Genomic DNA, 21,607 nt, shown 5'->3' on the forward strand with positions numbered 1-21,607 from the left:
TGCCCAAAGCCCTCTAGGGATGGCCTCCCTGACCCTGGAAGGCTGGGCCACTCAGCTGCAGCCCCCTGGGGAGACCTGGCTGGGACATGGGTAGCAAATGGCAGATGTGCTGCAGTGGAGACAGAGGCCACAGGCGCCAGGTTGCCAGGCCAGCCAGCTAGGAGAGCACCAGCACCAGAGGAGGCCCATGAGGAGGCCAGCAGAAGCCAGGAGCATCGAGAAGGCCAGCGCCACCCCTCGGAGCTGGGGGCCTGTGGGAGGAGAAAGTCCACTCAGGCCTTGGCCTGGGCCCACTGCCCCTGTCTCCATCACCTGGAGAGGGACAGGTGTGATTTTGGTGGGGAGAGTAGGAGCAGGGTGTAACCTTCCAAAGCTGCGTCCTGTCTCGTGGGGTCCCTGCCTGCTGGGGGACTCCTCTCAGCTGCAATCCGGAGGGATCCTGCGGACCCAAGAGCTGGAGAGGGAGTCGGAGAGCTGGAGGTGTGGTCGTCTGTACTTCCTGTCTCGCTGGCCACCGGAGAGGGACCTACATGGGAAAGAACAGAACTAGCACTGAGAACTGCCCTTTCTGGGGCACTTGCGTGTTTCATTCAGTCCTCACAAGACTTCCCTAGTTTGTCACTCTTTGTGTTTCCATTTTACAGAGAGGTTGTCACTTGCCAAGGTCACTTAGCTGGAAGTGATAGGAGGACTTGAATTCACACGGTCTGGCTCCAGGGCCTACGGTCTATGAGTGGAGCTACTTCTCAAGGAAGAGGATGTACATGTACTGAGCATTGAGGCAGGGTCTCACTCTGTCGCCCAGGCTGGAATCCAGTGGCACAGTCACCACTCACTGCAACTTCTGCCTCCCAGGCTCAAGCGATCCTCCTAGCTCAGCCTCCCGAGTAGCTGGGACTACCAGCACGTGCCACCACACCTGGCTAATTTTTTAATTTTTTGTAGAGACAGGATCTCCTGAGCTCAAGCGATCCACCTGCCTTAGCCTCCCAAAATGCTGGGATTACAGGCGTGAGCCACCGTGCCCAGCCATGAGCATTTTCTGTACATCAAGCACCACACTCTGTGCTGGGCCCTTTACCTATGTATGCAGCTTACAGTTTACGACAACTCTGAAGGGTGAGGTTTATCCTCATTTCACGGATAAGGAAACTGAGCCATAGAGGTTCATTCTTCCATTCATTTGACTAGTATTCCTTGAGCATCTCCTATGCCCCAGGTATGGCTCTAGCAACTGGGGGATACAACCATAAGCACATGACAAATATGTCTTCATGGAACTGGGAGTTTAGTGTGGGGAGAAACAAAACACGTGAATAGAATTTCGGTCCCAAGGAGACGTGCTAGTGAGAAAAATTACTCATGTTGGTGGGGGCAGGGCTGCTGCTTTTCTTACTGTGGCAAAGCACATAACATTTACCATTTAACCATGGTTAGGGGTACAGTTCAGTGGCATTAAATATATTCTGATAGGGTTTGGATCTGTATTCCCACCCTAATCACAGGTCAAATTGTAATTCCCAGTGTTGGAGGTGGGGCCTGGTGGGAGGTGATTGGATCATGGAGGTGGATTTCTCATGAATAGTTTAGCACCAACCCCTTGGTGCTGTTCTCATGATAGGGAGTTCTTGCAAGATCTGGTTGTTTAAAGTGTGCAGTGCCTCCCCACTCTGTCTCTCCTACACTGGCTGCACCTGCTCCCCTCGCCTTCTGCCAAGATTGTAAGTTTCCTGAGGCATCTCCAGATGCTGAGCAGATGCCTGCATCATGCTTCCTGTACAACCTGCAGAACTGTGAGACAATTAAACCTCTTTTCTTTATAAATTACCCAGTCTCCGGTGTTTTTTTATAGCAATGCGAGGACGGACTAATACACATTCACACTGGGCAGCCATCACTGCCGTCCATCTCCAGAACTTTGCATCTGCCTGAACTGAAACTCCATCAATTCCATTAACTCCATATCCTCCTTGTCCCCACCTCCCCAGCCCCTGGTGACCATGGCTCTACTTCCTGTCTCTGTGATTCTGACTATTCTAATATGCATATTAGAATATAATATATTAACAGTTATTAATAATATAACTTCTTTTTTTTTTTTTTTTTTTTGAGGAAGAGTTTTGCTCTTGTTGACCAGGCTGGAGTGCAATGGAGTAATCTTGGCTCACCAAAACCTATGCCTCCTGGGTTCAAGCGATTCTCCTACCTCAGCCTCCCGAGTGGCTGGGACTACAGGCATGTGCCACCACGCCCGGCTAATTTTGTATTTTTAGTACAAACGGGGTTTCTCCATGTTGGTCAGGCTGGTCTCTAACTCCCGACTACAGGTGATCCGCCCGTCTTGGCCTCCCAAAGTGCTGGGATTACAGGCGGAAGCCACTGCACTTGGCCAGGGTTGCTATTTTTATATAAAGGAGTCAGGGAAGAACTTAACTAGAGACCCACCGGGAAGCAAAGGAATGAGCTTGCAATGCAGATCTCAGAAGAAAAGTCTGGTAGAGGACACAGCTACTACAAAGGCAGAACAAGGCTGGAGTGCGGAGGGGAGGCAGGGCCAGGGAGGAGGTGGGGCCAGGGAGGAGGCAGGGTCGGGAAAGAAGAGGCGGGGCCAGGAAATAAGGGGCAGGGCCAGATCGTGCAGGGCTTTCCAGCCCGAGGGAGGCTTTGCCTTGGCTGAGCGAGATGAGGGTTTTGAGCAGGAGAGTGACATAACCTGATTTACTGCTTTAAAAGGTTCCTCTGGCGGGGAAGCATAACTCCCCACTCAAGTGGGCTACACATAGTGACTTCCCAAGAATACAGTGGGGAAAGATGGGGCCAAAAGTAACAGTGGAGAAATCAAGCAGACACAACTTCAGCCAGGCGGTCAAGGTCAGCGTCAATCACCACCCAACACCAAAGTCACGTTGGGTGTGTGTGCCATTTTTTTTTTTTTTTTTTTTTTTTTTTGAGACGGAGTCTTGCTCTGTCGCCCAGGCTGGAGTGCAGTGGCCGGATCTCAGCTCACTGCAAGCTCCGCCTCCCGGGTTCATGCCATTCTCCTGCCTCAGCCTCCCGAGTAGCTGGGACTTTGATATGATGTGATAAAGATGGCATTTCACTTCTGTGAACTGCAACTCCAGTCTTATTATGAGAAAAGTACCAAATAAATCCCAATAGTGGGGCATCCTACAAAATCCCTGAGCAGTACTCACAATTGTCAAGGTCATCAAAAACAAGGAAATCCTGAGAAACTGCTACTGCCAAGGGGAGCCTAAAGAGGCATGATGACTATTAATGAACATAACATGAGGCTGGGCACGGAGGCTCACGCCTGTAATCCCAGCACTTTGGGAGGCCAAGGGGGGTGGATCACTTGAGGTCAGGAGTTAGACCAGCTTGGCCAACATGGCGAAACCCCATCTCTATTAAAAATACAAAAATTAGCTGGGCGTGGTGGTGTGCACCTGTAATCCCAGCTACACGGGAGGCTGAGGCAGGAGAATTGCTGAACTCGGGAGGCGGAGGTTGCACTCAGCTGAGATCATGCCACTGAAGTCTATCTAGCCTAGGCAACACAGCAAGACTCTATCCGAAAAAGAAGTAATAAAATAAATAAATAAATAAGTGTAACATGAGATGCTGAATGGGATCCTGGAACAGAAAAAGGATATTAGGCAAAAACTAGGGAAAACTGAATAAACTGTGGACTTTAGTTAATATTGCTTCATTAATTAAAACAAATGTCTCATACTAATGTAAAACGTCAATAATAGCACCCAAACTGAGTGCTGGGTATATGAGAATTTTCTGTACTATCTTCTCAATTTTTTTGTAAATCTAACACTGCCCTGAGAAATGAAGTTCACGCAATCCCAGCACTTTGGGAGGCCAAGGCGGGAAGATCACTTGAGCCCAGGAGTTCGAGACTAGCCCTTGCAATATAGTGAGACCTCATCTCTACAAAAAACACAAAAATTGGCCGCGCACGGTGGCTCAAGCCTGTAATCCCAGCACTTTGGGAGGCCGAGACGGGCAGATCACGAGGTCAGGAGATCGAGACCATCCTGGCTAACACGGTGAAACCCTCTCTCTACTAAAAAATACAAAAAATTAGCCAGGCGAGGTGGCGGGCGTCTGTAGTCCCAGCTACTAGGGAGGCTAAGGCAGGAGAATGGCGTGAACCCGGGAGGCGGAGCTTGCTGTGGGCCGAGATCTGGCCACTGCACTCCAGCCTGGGTGACGGAGCGAGACTCTGTCTCAAAAAAAAGAATTAAAAAAAAAAAAAAAAACCACAAAAATTAGCTGGGCATGGCAGCGCACAGTGTAGTCCCAGCTGCTCTGGAGGCTGAGGTGGGAGGAACACCTGAGCCCAGGAAGCAGAGGTTGCAGTGAGCCGAGATGGCGCCACGGTACTCCAGCCTGGATAACAGAATGAGACCCTATCTCAAAACAATAAATAAATAAATAAACAAGTTCATTTGAAAGAAAAAGAAAAAGAAGCCTTCCCCAGGCTTCTATGGGAAGAACATGCTGTCAGAGGCAAAGGACAGAAGGAGGGAGACCAGTTCAGAGGTTATTAGAACAACCCAGACGAGAACTGGTGGTGGCTCAAACCAGGTGATGGCAGAGCAGGTGTGAGAAGGGTCAGAGTCTGGAGAGCTTTCAAAGGACTTGTCACTGGCTTGGTTATGGGTTATAGGCTATGGGTTAAGTGGGGAGTAAAAGATGACTCAGTGTGAGGCCTGGGCATCTGGAATGTGAAGCTGCTGCTCAGTGAGAGGGAAGCAGGATGCAGGGAGGGCTGTGGACCAGGAGTCCAGTGTGGGGCAAGTTAAGTTTGAGATTTCGCCTATACATCCACGCAGAGATGCTGAGCAGGGAGAAGGTTATGTAGCTGAAGTTCAAAGACAAGTCCCGCTGGTGATACAATATAAATGAGATCCACAAGGGAATGAGCCTGGATGGAGGACAACGGGACATAGGACCTGGGTCTCATGGCACAAAGCAGAGAGCATCAGGGAAATGACCAGGAACCTGCAAAGATGACTGAGCGGGGGATGGGGAAGCTAAGTATGCGGGGTTCTGGGAAACTGCATTTCACCCCTGTTCAACTGTACCTGGCAGTCCTACCTCCATCCCACTCCTAATTGGGTGTGGTGGGCAGGTGGAACATCTCCAGATCCCCAGGAAGGTTATTCCTGGGTGATTTAGTCTGGTCCCTTCCACCAACCCTAGCCCTCCTATCCCACTCCCCTGTCTACAGAGATCATTCCTGCTCATTTTACTCACTGGCTTTATGACCTTGGTCAAGTCACTTCTCTCTAGGCCTCAGTTTCCCGATCTGTAAAGTGTGGGAGTCAGACTGGATTGATGCTTTTCAAATTATGTCTTGAGGGTGACACTCAGGGCCCTCAGAGAGACATCAGGCAGCCAGAGCCCCAGGACCACCATCCAGTTAAGCAGAGGATATCTCCTTTGAATGTCTTGGGCCTCCGTGCCAGGTCCCATTTAGCAAAAGTTTCCACCACTAAAGCATCATTTGGAATCTGCCGGATGAGATACATCTGCAGCGTAGCTCTCTGCCTGACTGCTCTGCCCCTCCAGCCCTTGGCCTAAGCCGATTCCACACTTCAGCTTTCCTCTCTCCTGCCTCCCGACCCGGGTCCTGCCCTAGGGAAGGGGAGTTACAGCCGGTCAGGCTTCCTTCCAGCTGTTCGGTAGGGCCCAGTCCGTACCCCGCACTGACCTCTGCAGTCAGCTGGTGACCAGGAGCCCTGGTCACTGCCGTCGCCACAGTTGTCCATGCCCCAGGGGTCACACACGAGGCTTGAGGGGATGCACCTGCCATTCCGGCAGCGGAAGTAGGCACCACAAGGTCCTGAGGCCAGAAGCGGAAGCCTGAGGTGAGGATCCTGGTCTGGCCCATGACACAGCAGGGTGTGTGGTCCCATGGTGACAGTGTGGGGGTGTGAGCAGGAGATAGCTGCTGTTGAGGATGTGGATGAGAGCATGGATGAGTGTTTCGGGGGAGAAGGGTGGAGGACAGCAGCTAACACGTACTGACTTCCTCTTCTGTGCCAGGCACAGCTGTAAATACTTCACATCCTGGCCCATTGAGGCCCCACAATACCCTTATGGGGCAAGTACTGTTATTAATTGTATTATTTTTAAATTATTATATTTTAAAAATTTGTTGTTGTTTTAGGCAGGTCTCTCTCTGTCACCCAGGCTGGTCTTGAACTCCTGAACTCAAGTGATCCTCATGCCTTGGCCTCCCAAAGTGCTGGGATTACAGGTGTAAGCCAGGGCGCCCAGTCGGGTGAGTATTATTAATTGCAGTTCCAAGAGGCCCCTTTCCTGGCTTAAGTTGGTTTCTGCTGCCTACAGGCCTGGAGAGTCCTGACCACACCCTTCTCAAACATCTGAAGGGCTGACCCAGCGCGGAGCAGCCAGCATGTGGCATGAGAGCGTGGGAGCTGTGTGTAAGCGTGCAAGGTGGTACTGTGTGCATATGAGGTGTGTGATAATGGTGAGTGCACTGTGAGGCGTGTGCTGCAGTGAGTGAAAGGCAGGAGTGTGGAGTGTGTGGGGGCGATGAGGTGCATGGGTTGTGTGTATGTGTCGTGTGTGTGGATGTCAGAGTGTGAGGTGTGTACATGTGTGGGAGTTGTGTGTGAATGTGTGTGGGGAGGAAGTTGTGTGTGAGTGTGTATGTGTGTGTGCACTGGGGCTGGTAGGACAGTCTGGCACACACATCCACGGTAGCCAGATTTATATGGTTGACTCTTAAGATCCAGGAGGTCCCTTATTGTGACCCTGCCACTAGCCACCACATTCTTCCCTCCCTTTGGACCCAGTCCCTGCCATCTTGTGCTCTGGGAGCCCGCGCCATTCCCCTGTCGGCAGCAGCCCTCCCCGGGGCCCCCACTGTGGCCCCAGTCCCGCATGGCCTCTGCATAGGGCCCCGTCCCGGCCTTCAGCCCCAGCTCACCCAGACGGAAAGAGGTGCCTTCGCCCACGAAGTCCACGCGGGGCTGGCGGCCTCTCGTGACAAGGCGCAAGCCTAGGAAGGGGCCGGAGGATGCCACGGGGACCGGGATGGTCAGGCCGCAGAGGGCGGACCCCAGCGGCCGGGGCGCCCCCGGCGGGCCCTCGTAGAACTGCAGGTAGGAGCCGGGGGCGCACGGGCCGGCCGGGGCCGAGGAGGAGGTGTTGAGCGCCGGGGGCGCGGGGGTCAGGCTGTAGACCAGGAAGAAGCGGAACTGGAAGCGGATCCGGTCGCCGGGGGCCGCCGCCTGCATCCAGAGCCAGCAGTCCGTGTCCGGAGCCACGAAGTAGAACCTGAGCGAGGCGGCATGCGAGCGCAGCAGCAGCCCGTCCCCCTGCCACGTCTGCCCGCACAGGTCCGCCAGGTCGGCTGCAGCGGAAGGCACGGACCCTGGAGCCGCGCGGCGCGACCCCGAACTCGACTCTGCCCCCTGCCCGCTGTGTGATCCACTCGCCCTCTCTGAGCCTCAGTTTCCTTATCGGTAAGATGGGGATGATTAAGCAATCTCAGAATGATTGTGAGGACTAAATGATTTAATTTAATTTAATTTAAATCTACAATCCCTTATTCAAAACCCTAAGATGCGGGGCCGAGTACGGTGGCTCATGCCAGTAATCCCAGCACTTTGGAGGCCAAGGCAGGTGGATCACCTGAGGTCAGGAGTTTGAGACCAGCCTGGCCAACATGGTGAAACCCCGTCTCTACAAAAAATTAGCCGGGCGTGGTGGCACACACCTGTAATCCCAACTATTTGAGAGGCTGAGGCAGGAGAATTTCTTTTTTTTTTTTTTTTTTTTTTTTGAGACGGAGTCTCGCTCTGTCGCCCAGGCTGGAGTGCAGTGGCCAGATCTCAGCTCACTGCAAGCTCCGCCTCCCAGGTTCACGCCAGGCAGGAGAATTTCTTGAACTCGGGCGGCAGAGGTTGCAGCGAGCCGAGATCAAGCCACTGCACTCCAGCCTGGGCAACACAGCAAGACTCCGTCACAAAAAAAAAGAAAGGAAAAAAGGAGAGCTGTGTGATAAGGAGCCCCTTTTCTTCCTGCTTTTGAAAGTTGCTGACTGAGAATGAGGATGGGATGTCCAGAGGTGCAGCAGCCATCTTGCAAAGATGAGGTCAGAGCATTTCAGAGGAACAGTGACATTGTTGAGCCGTTGAGTTAACCATCTCTGGAATTACCTATGACCACTCTTAAGTGAAACAGCAAATATCCTACCATTTAAGCCCTATTTAGTTTGTTGTCTGTTACTTACAGCCCAAAATATCCTCACTGGTACAGAGTTGTGAGGATTAAATGGGATGATGTGTAAGTACTCAAAGTAGCTCTGATTTCTGTAAGGACAGAGAGAAAAGAGTAGGTGGGTTTTCTGGTGCAAGATAGAGACTAGTGGGTGCTTGAGGACCAGTCAGGATGAGGGTCTTTGAGGAAAAAAATCCTTCATCAGAGCTCAAGACGTGAAGCACTTTCCAATATTTGGTATTTCTCTGCTAAAGCCAGAGCCTACCCTGAAGGTACACAGAGCAGGCATGGAGTTTAGAAAGTAAGCGAATTGGGCACCCTTTTTTTTTTTTTTTTTTTTAGACGAAGTCTCTCTCTGTTGCCAGGCTGGAGTGCAGTGGTGCAATCTCGGCTCACTGCAGCCTCCGACTCCCTGGTTCAAGCGATTCTCCTGCCTCAGCCTCCCAAGTAGCTGGGATTACAGGCAGATGCCACCATGCCCAGCTAATTTTTGTGTTTTTAGTAGAGATGGGGTTTTACCATGTTGGCCAGGCTGGTCTTGAACTCCTGACCTCCTGATCCGCCCACCCCAGCATCACAAAGTGCTGGGATTACAGGCGTCAGCCCACCATGCCCAGCCAGGAATTGGGCACCTTTTATGTGCCAGGCATTATGAAGTGTCTTGCATGGCTTATCTCATCTTATATGCACAATAATCATTGCCTTTAAGGGGCAAGGGCCTATTATTTTCATTTTACTGCCAAAGAAATTCAGACAGAGAGTTGAAACAATGATCTCAAAGGTACAAACAGAAGAAGTGGCAGAGTGTGTAAATGCAGCTTCTCTGAATCCAAAGCCTACAGAGTTTTGCAAAGCAGGCCCTGAGGCTGTCCTGCCCGCTCCCAGACTCCTGCTTCTAGGTGACTGGGAGGTCTAGCCCTTCCAGAAGGCTTAGGGTTGGACTTGGAGATGCTAAGCAAGACCAGACACAGTTTCCCAGCCTCCTCCAACTCAAAAGGTCTCAGCCCAGCAAGACGAGTGCTGACTGGGGAGACATAGTCTCTAAGGATGGTGGGAGCCCAAGTCTTCTGGGTACCCCAACCAAGCCCCCTCCTACTTACCTGTCTCCAAAGCAGTTGCAGTCAGGGCGGCTGCCCCCAGCAAGAGCAACCTTTGGGGCAACTGCAGAAGACAAGCCTCCATCCAGGCTCTGCTGTGCCCAGCAATGGGGCAGACCCACAGAATCTTCAGCTTGGGGTTTCTGGGGAGACTGGGATATGGGGCCTGGTCAGGCCAGCAGGGAGGCTGGTGGGACACAAGGAGAAGAAGGAGACAAGTCCTCCAGCCCCCTGGTCTCTTCAGTATGATCTTTGTGCTCCGCCTTCCAGATGCTCCTCCTTTGGTTCAGAACTGTGTCCGGGGGTTGCCATGGAGATTTGGGGCCAGGGCTAGAGCCTGGGGAGAGGAGGCAGGGAGGAGATCTGCTCCCCTTCTGCCAGACAGGAACCAGGAAACTCAGATCCAGTTCAGCCACAGGACTTCTGGGAGGAGGACCTGCAGGAAGCCAGATGTGCTACCTTCCTAGATCAGTTGTCACCTTAGGGACTGAGCTTCAGGGAGGTCCAGGACACCAAAGGAGCCTCTCCGAGGGCCTAGAGAGCAGCAGGCAGCAAAGGAGTACTGGACCAGGAGTCTGCTCTATTACTAACCCCCATAGCAGTGCACGGTTGACTTCTTCAGGTCATCAGTTTGTGGCTCATATGACACCTCCACAGACCACACTCTTCTGACCACCTCTCCATCTAAATTAACACTCTCTCTCTCCTTGTCACTCAGTCACATCTCAAATGTATCATCCCAGCACTCTCTGGAATTATTTTGCTCCACTAAAATTATATTCCATGAGTATCTTGTTTACCTCTGAACCCCTATGTCATAGCACAGTCACTGGCACAAGGTAGGCACCCAGGAAATAATGAAGGAATAAGTGTGTGACATTAAACAAATGACCCCTTTTTCTGGATTTTACTTCCCCATGTGTAAAATTAATACCCTGGACTAATTCAGACTTTTTCAAAACGTGTTATTAGTAGAACAATTTTTTTTCAAAAGGTATCTTACAAGGAACCTTAATCTAAAAACTGAAGCTTTTCGAACCCTGACATCCTTCTCTGGAAAATGGGATAATGATAATTCCAACCACATACTTACATTGTAAGAATTAAGTAACTTGGCCCAGCATGGTAGCCCAGCACTTTGGGAGGCCGAGGTGGGTGGATCACAAGGTCAGGAGCTCAAGGCCAGCCTGGCCAACATAGTGAAACCCCATCTCTACTAAAAATACAAAAAAAAAAAATTAGCTGGGCATGGTGGCACGTGCCTATAGTCCCAGCTACTCGGGAGGCTGAGACAGGAGAATTGCTTGAATCTGGGAGGCAGAGGTTGCAGTGAGCCGAGATTGTGCCATTGCACTCCAGCTTGGGCAACAGAGTGAGACTTCATCTCAAAAAAAAAAAAAAAAAAAAAAGAAGTAACTTAATACAAGTGGGGTACTTGGAATAGTGTCTATCATGTAGTAAAGTATCCAATGTATGTCAGCTTGAATGATGATCATTAATGTCATCATTATTATTTAAACAGAGGTTTCAAGTGTGGGCGAGGGAAGGAGCTAAGCAGCCCAAATTGGCAGTGCCTGAGACACCACCTCAAAATCCCAGGAATCCATGAGAAGGTTAAAACCTCTGGACCTGGCCGGGCACAGTGGCTCACACCTATAATCCCATCACTTTGGGAGGCCAAGGCAGGTGGATCAGCTGAGGTTGGGCATTCGAGACCAGCCTAGCCAACATGGTGAAACCCCATCTCTACTATAAATACAAATATCAGCCGGGTGTTGTGGCACATGCCAGTAATCCCAGCTACTCAGGAGGCTGAGGCACAAGAATCACTTGAACCCAGGAGGCGGAGGTTGCAGTGAGCCGAGATTGCACCACTGCACTCCAACCTGGGCGATAAAGTAAAAAACAAAACAAAACAAAACAAAAAAAACACCTCTGGACCTATTATTCCCTAACAGCTCTCCCTCCTGGAGCGGTCATTTGATGCAACCTTGATTTCCTACAGTGTATGATGTCCAAATCTGTGCCCCTGGGGGACTCCAAGAAGACTCACATCTTCCCTCAGCAAGAATGAATTTATCATGAAGCCCACTGAAGTTTAAACTTTAGAACTCATCACTTGATTGGGATTACATGTTTTGTTTGTTTGTTTGTTTGTTTTTTGAGATGGAGTCTCACTCTGTCACCCAGGCTGGAATGCAGTGGCATGATCTCAGCTCACTTCAACCTCCCAGGCTGGAGTGCAGTGGTGTGATATCAGCTCACTCCTACCTCCCAGGCTGGAGTACGGTGGCACAATATCAGCTCACTGCAACCTCCGCTTCCCGGGTTCAAGAGATTCTCCTGCCTCAGCTTCCTGAGTAGCTGGGAGTACAGGTGCGCGCCACCACACCCAGCTAATTTTTTATTTTTAGTAGAGACGGGGTTTCATCATGTTGGTCAGGCTGGTCTCGAACTCTGGACCTCAGGTGATTCGCCCACCTTGGCGTCCCAGAGTGCTGGGATTACAGGAGTGAGCCGCCACGCCTGGCTGGGATTATATGTTTTTATAAAATTTGCAAAAGTAAGAATGGTTATAAACTTTCGGTTTTGCAAGATGAAAATGTTTTAGAGATCTGTTGCACAGTAATGTGAAAATACTTAACACTACTGAACTGTACACTTAGAATGGCTAAGACAAGCCAGGTGCAAGGCTCACACCTTTAATCTCAACACTTTGGGAGACTGAGGCGAGAGGATCACTTGAAACCAGGAGTTCAAGACCAACCTGGGCCTGTAATCCCAGCACTTTGGGAAGCCAAGGCAGGCAGGTCACCTGAGGTCAGGAGTTTGACAGCAGCCTGGCCAACATGGTGAAGCCCAGCCTTGACAAAAAATACAAAAATTAGCCAGGTGTGGTGGCACACACCTGTAATCCCAGCTTTTTTTTTTTTTTTTTTTTTTTGTGAGATGGAGTCTCGCTTTGTCGCCCAGGCTGGAGTGCAGTGGCACCATCTCGGCTCACTGCAAGCTCCACCTCCTGGGTTCACGCCATTCTCCTGCCTCAGCCTCCCGAGTAGCTGGGACTACAGGCACGTACCACCATGCCCGGCTAATTTTGTGTATTTTTTAGTAGAGTCGGAGTTTCACCGTGTTAGCCAGGATGGTCTCGATCTCCTAACTTCGTGATCCACCCGCCTCGGCCTCCCAAAGTGCTGGGATTACAGGCGTGAGCCACCGTGCCCGGCTGTAATCCCAGCTACTCAGGAGGCTGAGGCAGGAGAATCCCTTGAACCCAGGAGGCAGAGGTTGCAGTGAGCCAAGATCGAGCCACTGCACTCCAGCCTGGGCGACAGAGTGAGACTCCATCTCAAAAACAAAAACAAGGCCGGGCGCGGTGGCTCAAGCCTGTAATCCCAGCACTTTGGGAGGCCGAGGCGGGTGGATCACGAGGTCAGGAGATCGAGACCATCCTGGCTAACATGGTGAAACCCCGTCTCTACTAAAAATACAAAAAACTAGCCGGGCGTGGTGGCGGGTGCCTGTAGTCCCAGCTACTCGGAGGCTGAGGCGGGAGAATGGCGTGAACCCGGGAGGCGGAGCTTGCAGTGAGCCGAGATCGCGCCACTGCACTCCAGCCTGGGCGACACAGTGAGACTCCGTCTAAAAAAAAAAAAAAAAAAAAAAAAAAGACCAACCTGGGCAACATAGCGAAACCCTGTCTCTACAAAAAATTAAAGTTAAAATTTAAAAATTAGGTGGTGCCTATACTCCTAGCTGTACTACAGTTACTCAGGAGGCTAAGGAAGAAGGATCACTTGAGCCCGGAAGCTTGAGGTTACAGTGAGCTATGATCATGACACTGCACTCCAACCTAGGCAACAGAGCAGACCCTATCTCAAAAAAAAAAATGGTTCAGATAGTTAAGTTTTGTTATGTATTTTCTTGCCATAATTTTTTTAAATTTTGCAAACATAAGGGGTACATGTTCTCAGGACCTCTTGATAGTGTGCCTCAAGCCAATTAAAATTTTTTAAAAATAAAAATAGGGTCAGGAGTGGTGGCTCACTCCTGTAATCCCAGGACTTTGGGAAGGCCAAAGTGGGTGGATCACTTGAGGTCAGGAATTCAAGACCAGCCTGGCCAACCTGGTGAAACCCCATCTCTACTAAAAATACAAAAATCAGCTGGGCATGGCCGGGCACGGTGGCTCACGCCTGTAATCCCAGAACTTTGGGAAGCCAAGGCAGGCAGATTGCCTGAGGTCAGGAGTTCGAGACCACCCTGACCAACATGATGAAACCTTGTCTCTACTAAAAATACAAAAATTAGCCAGGCATGGTGGTCGGTGCCTGTAATCCCAGCTACTTGGGAGGCTGAGGCAGGATAATTGCTTGAACCCAGGAGGCGGAGGTTGCAGTGAGCTGAGACTGGGCCATTGCACTCCAACCTGGGTGATAGAATGAGACTCCGTCTCAAAAAAAAAAAAAAAAAATTTAACTGGGTGTGGTGGCAGGTGCTGTAGTGCCTGTAATCCCAGCTACTTGGGAGGCTGAGGCAGAAGAATCACTTGAACACAGGAGGCAGAGGTTGCAGTGAGCCAAGATAGCACCATTACACTCCAGCCTGGGAGACAGAGCAAGATTCTGTCTCAAAATAATTAATTAATTAATTAAATCAAAAATTTAAAAAATAAAAATAGGCCATGTGCGGTGGCTCACACATGTAAACCCAGCACTTTGGGAGGCCGAGACGAGCAGATCACCTGAGGTCAGGAGTTTGAGACAAGCCTGGCCAATGTGGTAAAACCCCATCTCTACTAAAAATACAAAAATTAGCAGGTGTAGGGGTGTGCGTGTGGATTCCCAGCTACTTGGGAGGCTGAGGCAGGAGAATTGCTTGAAGGCAGGAGAATTGAACCCAGGAGGCAGAGGTTGCAGTGAGCCGAGGTTGCGCCATTGCACTCCAGCCTGGGTGACAGAGTGAGGCTCCGTCTCAAAAAAATAAAAATAAGTTAATTAAAATAAAATAAAATATTAAAATAAAACTTTTGCAAACATAAGATATTTTAACCATAGTTAGTTCAGACTTTTTTCTCTTTCCACTCCCAAACTGTCCTTCATCACACCTCACTTTATATCAGGTGGCCACAGGTGTTTTGAAATCCAGCTAGGGAGAGGCTGATTTGGGTTTAGGGCTGGGGGTGAGTATATTTATGGGATTCTGGCCCTTGCGGGTACAGTTATATTATTGCTAGGTGCTCCAGGTGGCATTCGAGAATATTCCTGATGCCACTCTGCTGTCTTCCTGAGTGCTGTGCTCTGAAGGTGCTGAATCAGAGATGATATGATGCCCAGCCCCAGGAGTACAAGGGCATTGTAAGAGAAATAAAATTTGAAATGCACGAAGCCAGAAATAGTGTGTGGAAAACCCTTCCAAATACACAGCTCACATATGTAAGATATTTTATAGCAGTTGCTCCAAATGTAACAACAATCATTAAGAGTTAAATAATCTTACCAACGATGAATTGCAAAGCTGGAGGAAAATAATTCCTAAACTACCACTAATAAAAAACTAATTTTGATCAATCATGGTAGAGGAAAGGCTGAATTATCTTTCCAGTCCTGCTATAAAAATATCCTGGCCAGGCGCAGTGGCTCACGCCTATAATCCCAGCCCTTTGGGAGGCCGAGGCGGGCAGATGGCGAGGTCAGGAGTTTGAGACCAGTCTAGCCAACAGGATGAAACCCCGTCTCTACTAAAAGCACAAAAAAATAGCTGGGCGTAGTGGCAGGTGCCTGTAATCCCAGCAACTCAGGAATCTGGGGCAGGAGAATCGTTTGAACCTAGGAGACGGAAGTTGCAGTGAGCCAAGATTGTACCATTACACTCCAGCCTGGGCAACAGGGCAAGACCTCCTCTCAAAAACAAACAAAAAATCCTACTGCCCAGGCACAGTGGTTCATGCTTGTAATCCCAGCACTTTGGGAGGTGGAAGTGGGAGGATCGCTTGAGGCTAGGAGTTCGGGACCAGCCTGGGCAACATAGTGACCAAATCCCATCTCTACAAAAAACATAAAAATTAACCATGCATGGAGGCATGCATCTGTAGTCCCAGCTACTTGGGAGGCTGCAGCAGGAAGATTGCTTGAGCCCTGGAGTTCAAGGCTGCAGTGAGCTATGATCGTTCCACTGCGCTCCACCCTGGGCAACAGAGCAAGACTCCATCTAGCAAAAAAAAAAGATAGAGAAAATATCATACAGTTGCTGTCACATAAAGAATCAAAAAGTGTGCACCAAAAAAAAAAAAAAAAAAAGTAAGCAAAAAAGTCCAGGTGCTGAGGCTCACACCTGCAATCTCAGCACTTTGGGAGGCTGAGGTGGGAGGATTGCTTGAGCCCAGGAGTTCGAGATCAGCCTGGGCCGCATTGTGAGACCCTGTCTCTATTTGAAAAAAAAAAAAAAAAGTATTATAGAAGAATGTTACGCAGTTACTAAAAATTTGTTATTATTTTGGATTTTATATTATTTGTCTTATTTGTCAGCTTTTTACATTTCAAGACTTGTTGGGTTTTTGTCTCATTCTAAATAAATATTCACTTTCAAACTTGATTTTTTTTTTTTTTTTGAGATGGAATCTCACTCTGTTGCCCAGGCTAGAGTGCAGTGGTGCAATCTCGGCTCACTGCAGCCTCTGCCTCCCTGGTTTAATGGATTTTCCTGTCTCAGCCTCCCGAGGAGCTGGGACTACAGCTGCTCATCACCACACCCGGCTAATTTTTATATTTTTTGTAGAGATGGGGTTTCACCATATTGATCAGGCTGGTCTCGAACTCCTGACCTCAGATGATCCACCCGCCTCAGCCTCCCAAAGTGCTGGGACTACGGGAATAGGCCAGCACATCTGGCCTCAAACCTGATTTTGTGTTAATAATTTCGTATTTTAAAGAGGGCCCCCAAATTATTTCTGTTGAAGGATGCATATGAGTTTCTGTGCAGAAACTGCGCTATAATGCATTCCAAGCAGAGGACCCATTGTGTGTCATGGTCACAGAGGAGCTCATTCTGGAAACAGGCTGGTATGACTAAATCCTGCTGCACAGAAAAGAGGAGAGAAACGACAACAATATTAACGATAATAGGCCAAGTGAGCCAAGATCATGCCGCTGTACTCCAGCCTGGGCAATAGAGGGAGACCTTGTCTCAAAAACAAAACAAGGCCGGGCGTGGTGGCTCAGGCCTATAATCCCAGCATTTTGGGAGGCCGAGGCAGATGGATCACGAGGTCAGGAGTTCAAGACAAGCCTGGCCAAGATGGTGAAACCCCGTCTCTACTAAAAATACAAAAATTAGCCAGGTGTGGTGGCAGGTGCCTGTAATCCCAGCTACTCGGGAGGCTGAGACAGAGAATTGCTTGAACCCGGGAGGTGGAGGTTGCAGTGAGCCGAGATTGCACCCCTGCACTCCAACCTGGGCAACAGAGTGAGACTCCATCTCAAAAGCAAAAACAATAATAGTAACTTCCTGGCCCCTTGATCAGCCTCTGTGCTGAGATATTCCTACCTTTCATGACTAGGAACAAACACCTCGTACATCCTTACATATTTCTAGAGACTACTTCTGTTTTTTTGTTTTGTTTTGTTTTTTTGAGATGGAGTCTCACTCTGTTAACCAGGCTGTAGTGCAGTGGTGCGATCTTAGCTCACTGCAACCTCTGCCTCCCAAGATCGGCTGATCCTCCCACCTCAGCCTCCCAAGTAGCTGGAATTACAGGCATGTGCCACCTAACTCGGCCAGAGACTACTTCTTGAGTGATTACAGCATGCCAAGCACTGGCTTTAAGTTTGTCATATGCTCTATCACACATAATCTTCACAATATGTCACAATGACCCTGCAAAAAGGGCATTCTTTTAGGAACCTCATTTAAATGATGAGAAATCTGAGGTAAGGGGGTAGAGTCTTCCCCTGGGCCACACTTCCCAGCCGTATGACCCTTAGGCAAGCGACCTGATTGCTCTGTGCCTCAGGTTTTTAATCTACAAAGTGGAGACAATATTGAAGTATCTTATTGGGAAGATTAAAATGGAAAAAAATACATATACATTCATTTTTCAAATTTCACTAACCTCTATTTTAAGCATTGAAGAAATTTCAGGGAATGAAATAAACAAAATTTCTGAGCCAGGCATTGTGGCTCATGTCTGTAATCCCAGCACTTTGGAAGGGCAGGAGGAGTGCTTAAACTCAGAAGTTCAAGGCTACAGTGAACTATGATTGTGCCACTGAACTCCAGCCTGGGTGACAGAGCGAGACCTTGAAAAAAATAAAATAAAATTTTTCTAATGTTGCGGAGCTTACATTCCAGTGGAGGATAGATGAGTAAGATGTTTGATATATTGAACAGTGATAAATACTAAAGAGAAAAAACATAAAGCATGGTTGGCAGGCATGTCAGAGGGGTGTTGACATTTTGATGGGACAGCCAGGGAAAGTCACACTGAGAGGGGTCTTTTGAGTAGAGACCAGAAAGAAGCAAGGGGGCCAGTCATGCAGTTATTTGGAGAAAGACCATCCTAGGCAGACGCAATAGCAAGTGCAAAGGCTCTGAGGCAGGAATGTGCCTGGCACAAGCAATATGTGCGGAACAAAGGCAGAGATGCAAAGAGTGATAAAGATGAGTCAGATAACGTCGGGCCCTAGAGGTCATTATAAAGACTTTGGCTTTTTCCACTGGGCACGAGGGCTCACGCCTGTAATCCCAGCACTTTGGGAGCCCACAGCTGGTGGATCACCTGAGGTCAGGAGTTTGAGACCAGCCTGGCCAACATGGTGAAACCCCGTCTCTACTAAAAATACAAAAATTAGCTGGGCATGGTGGTGGGCACCTGTAGTCCCAGCTACTCAGGAGGCTGAGGCAGGAGAGTCACTTGAACCCAGGAGGGAGAGTTTGCAGTGGGCCGAGATCGCACCACTGCACTCCAGCCTGGGTGACAGGGTGAGATTCCATCTCAAAAAAAAAAAAAAAAAAAAAAGACTGCCTTTTTCTCCAACTGAGATGAGAACTACTGGGTAAGGCCAGATGCTGCAGGACCAGATAGGAAACTACTTGAATAAGAAGTCTAGAAGTGATGATGGCCTGGACCAAGGTAGCTAGAAGTGTTCAAATTCTGGACATACTTTGAAGGTATAGCCAATAGGATTTGCCGAAGGATTGGACTTGGGTAGTGCAGGAAACAGAGGCACCAAGGTTGGCACCCAGGATTCTAAAGTAGGCATCTGGAAGGATGGAGCTGCATAACTGAGATGGCGGGGACCGAGAGGAGCCGGCTTGGGGAGGATGAGGAGCTCAGTTTTGGACACATTTAGACTGAGATGACTGCCAGACATCCCGGTGGAGAGAGAGGACAATGGCAGTTGGATCTCCAAGTCTGGAGTTGGGGATGGGGGGAGTGTGCACTGGGGATATAATTTTGGGAGTGCTTCACACATGGATGAGATGTAATGCCACGGGCATGAGCAGAAGGGAGAGGGGCTTGGTCCTATCCTAACCCTTCTCCTGTGGAATCCTACTGGTACTCATGGTTCTGGAGCAAAATGCCCCCTAGAGGGCAGTCAAAGCAAATCAAAGAATGGGAACACAGCCCTGCATCCCAGCAACAGCTCCCTGGAGGCTGCAGGATGCCTCCCAGTTTAGAGGCAGGGGAGGGTGGCAGCTCTACCAAGAAGCCAAGTTCTCAGCATTGCAGGACTGAGGCCTCGGTCTCTTCACTCTATGTTTTGGCCACTGTAGAGAAGGACAACTGCCCTGCTAGCCCGACACGCCCTTACCATTCTATAGAATAGGACCTCAAGGTCAGGTGCGGTGGCTCAGGCCTGTAATCCAACACTTTGGGAGGCCGAGGCAGGCGGATCACATGAGGCTAGGAGTTCAAGACCAGCTTGACCAACATGACAAAACCCCGTCTCTACAAAAAATACAAAAATCAGCCCAGCGTCGTGGCGCACATCTGTAATCCCAGCTACTCAGGAGGCTGAGGCACAAGAATCACTGAGATCATGCCACTGCACTCCTCCCTGGGTGACAGAGTAAGACCCTGTCTAAAAAAAAAAAAAAAGAATAGGACCTCAAGCAAGATGGTTTTATCTCTAAGGGTAAGCTTAGATATGGGCTGATGTTTGTGCATTGAGGATATCACGTCTCATGTCACATTCTTTTTTTTTTTTTTTTTTGAGTCAGAGTTTCACTCTTGTTGCCCAGGCTGGAGTGCAATGGCACAATCTCAGCTCACCACAACCTCCATCTCCTGGGTACAAGTGATTCTCCTGCCTCAGCCTCCTGAGTAGCTGGGATTACAGGCATGCGCCACCACACCCGGCTGATTTTTTTTTTTATTTTTAGTAGAGACAGGGTTTCTCCGTGTTGGTCAGGCTAGCCTTGAACTCCCAACCTCAGGTGATCCGCCTGCCTCGGCCTCCCAAAGTGCTGGCGTGAGCCACCACACCCGGCCATCATGTCACATTCTTTCATGCAACATTACATTTGAGGAAGGACACTGGCTCACACCTGTAATCCCAGCACTTGGGAGGCCGAGGTTGGTGGATCACCTGAGGTCAGGAGTTTCAGCTAAACCCTGTCTCTACCAAAAATACAAAAATTACCCAGGCATGGTGGTTCATGCCTGTTATCCCAACTACTTGGGAGGCTGAGGCAGGAGAATGGCTTGAACCCGGGAAGCAGAGGTTGCAGTGAGCCAAGATCGTGCCACTTCACTCCAGCCTGGGCGATACAGCGAAACTCTATCTCAAAAAAACAAAACAAAACAAAACAAAACCTCATTATATTTGATAAGCTACTAGTAAATAACTATTCATTGACACCAATTCCAAGCCTGCTTGCTTTGAATATTCTCACTCAAGAAAAGCTATGAGGCAAGTAAAATTATCACTCTTTTTATGTACACGAGGAAACTAAAGTCCAGAGAGATGAGGTACTTGTTTCAGATAACCCAAGAAATGGGAGGCAGGGCTAGGACTGCCCACTTCGGTGTGGCGCCAGACCCCATTCATTTTCTATTATCCTACTTTGACCTTGAGCGCTAAAGAGTCTGGCCCTGCACTCAGAGCTGTGGGGGAATGAGAAAAGTCATGCTCCTGCCTTTAAGCAGGTCAGCGCTCAGCAGACAAGCAAAACAAAAGTACTCAGCATTATAAGAGACAAGGCTGGCCGAGCTCAGTGGCTCATGCCTGTAATCCCAGCACTTTGGGAGGCTGAGGCAGGTGGATCACTTGAGGTCAAGAATTCGAGAACAGCCTGACCAACATGGTGAAATCCTGTCTCTACTAAAAATACAAAAAATTAGCCAGGCATAGTGGTGGGTGCCTGTAATCCCAGCTACTAGGAAGGCCGAGGCAGGAGAATCACTTGAACCCTGGAGATGGAGGTCGCAGTGAGCCAAGATCGCCCACTGCACTTGAGTATTTACTGTTTGGTAAAGATTGTTTTCATGTATTGGCATATATATATATATCTCCATCCATATATAGAAGATAGATAGATAGATAGATAGATTTAATTTTATTTTTTTTTGAGACAGAGTCTTACTATGTTGCGTGGGCTGGAGTGCATGGCATGATCTTGGCTCACTGCAACTTCCACCTCCCAGGTTCAAGCAATTCTCCTGCCTCAGTCTCCCAAGTAGCTGAGATTACAAGCATGCACCACAATGCTCAGCTAATTTTTTTTTTTTTTTTTTTGTATTTTTAGTAGAGACGGAGTTTCACCATGTTGGTCAGCTATTTATATATTTTTTGAGACAGAGTCTTGCCCTGTTGCCCAGGCTACATTGCTGTGACGCAATCACAGCTCACTGCAGCCTCTACTTCCCGGGTTCAAGTGATCCTCCCACCTCAGCCTCTCAAGCAGCTGGGACTACAGGCATGCGCCACCACCCCTGGCTAATTGTTTTGTATTTTTTGTAGAGATGGGGTTTTGCCATGTTGCCCAGGCTGGCCTTGAACTCCTAGGCTCAAGCAATCCTCCCAATTTGGCCTCCCAAAGTGCTGGGATTACAGGCTTTAGGCACCTTGCCCGGACGGCTAATTTAAGCTGATTTATTCTTCACAATAGTGCCAGAGTAGGTACTATTATCATCTCCATTTTGCAGAGGAAGAAGCTGAGGCACAATGTTAAGTGCAGAAATATTATGTAAGTAGGAAATGGGGAATCAACAGTGTTCCAGGCAGAAGGAGAATCACAGG

The 21,607-nt window shown here is 49.2% G+C and overlaps 1 protein-coding gene across 1 annotated transcript; it reads right to left on the bottom strand.

The window, feature by feature from the left end:
- Positions 1 to 51: 51 nt before the first annotated feature.
- On the bottom strand, positions 52 to 10,189 carry LDLRAD2 (low density lipoprotein receptor class A domain containing 2). Its single transcript, XM_007980129.3, has 5 exons — positions 9,369 to 10,189; positions 6,974 to 7,399; positions 5,729 to 5,860; positions 365 to 526; positions 52 to 251 (listed from the first exon to the last, which is right to left on the bottom strand). Exons 1-5 carry the CDS (start codon positions 9,448 to 9,450, stop codon positions 52 to 54), a joined length of 1,002 nt encoding a protein of 333 aa, XP_007978320.2. The 5' UTR covers positions 9,451 to 10,189.
- Positions 10,190 to 21,607: the final 11,418 nt, after the last annotated feature.

The sequence above is a fragment of the Chlorocebus sabaeus genome, chromosome 20 (assembly GCF_047675955.1).
Source record: "Chlorocebus sabaeus isolate Y175 chromosome 20, mChlSab1.0.hap1, whole genome shotgun sequence".
In the NCBI taxonomy this organism is placed as follows: Eukaryota; Metazoa; Chordata; class Mammalia; order Primates; family Cercopithecidae; genus Chlorocebus; species Chlorocebus sabaeus.

Coding starts and splice junctions, on each gene's coding strand:
- LDLRAD2 (XM_007980129.3), bottom strand. CDS start 9,450: ATGGAGGCTTGTCTTCTGCAGTTGCCCCAAAGGTTGCTCTTGCTGGGG. Junction 5,861..6,973: donor AGGCACCTCTTTCCGTCTGG/GTGAGCTGGGGC, acceptor TTCTGGCCTCAG/GACCTTGTGGTGCCTACTTC. Junction 252..364: donor ACAGGACGCAGCTTTGGAAG/GTTACACCCTGC, acceptor CTCCTCCCACAG/GCCCCCAGCTCCGAGGGGTG.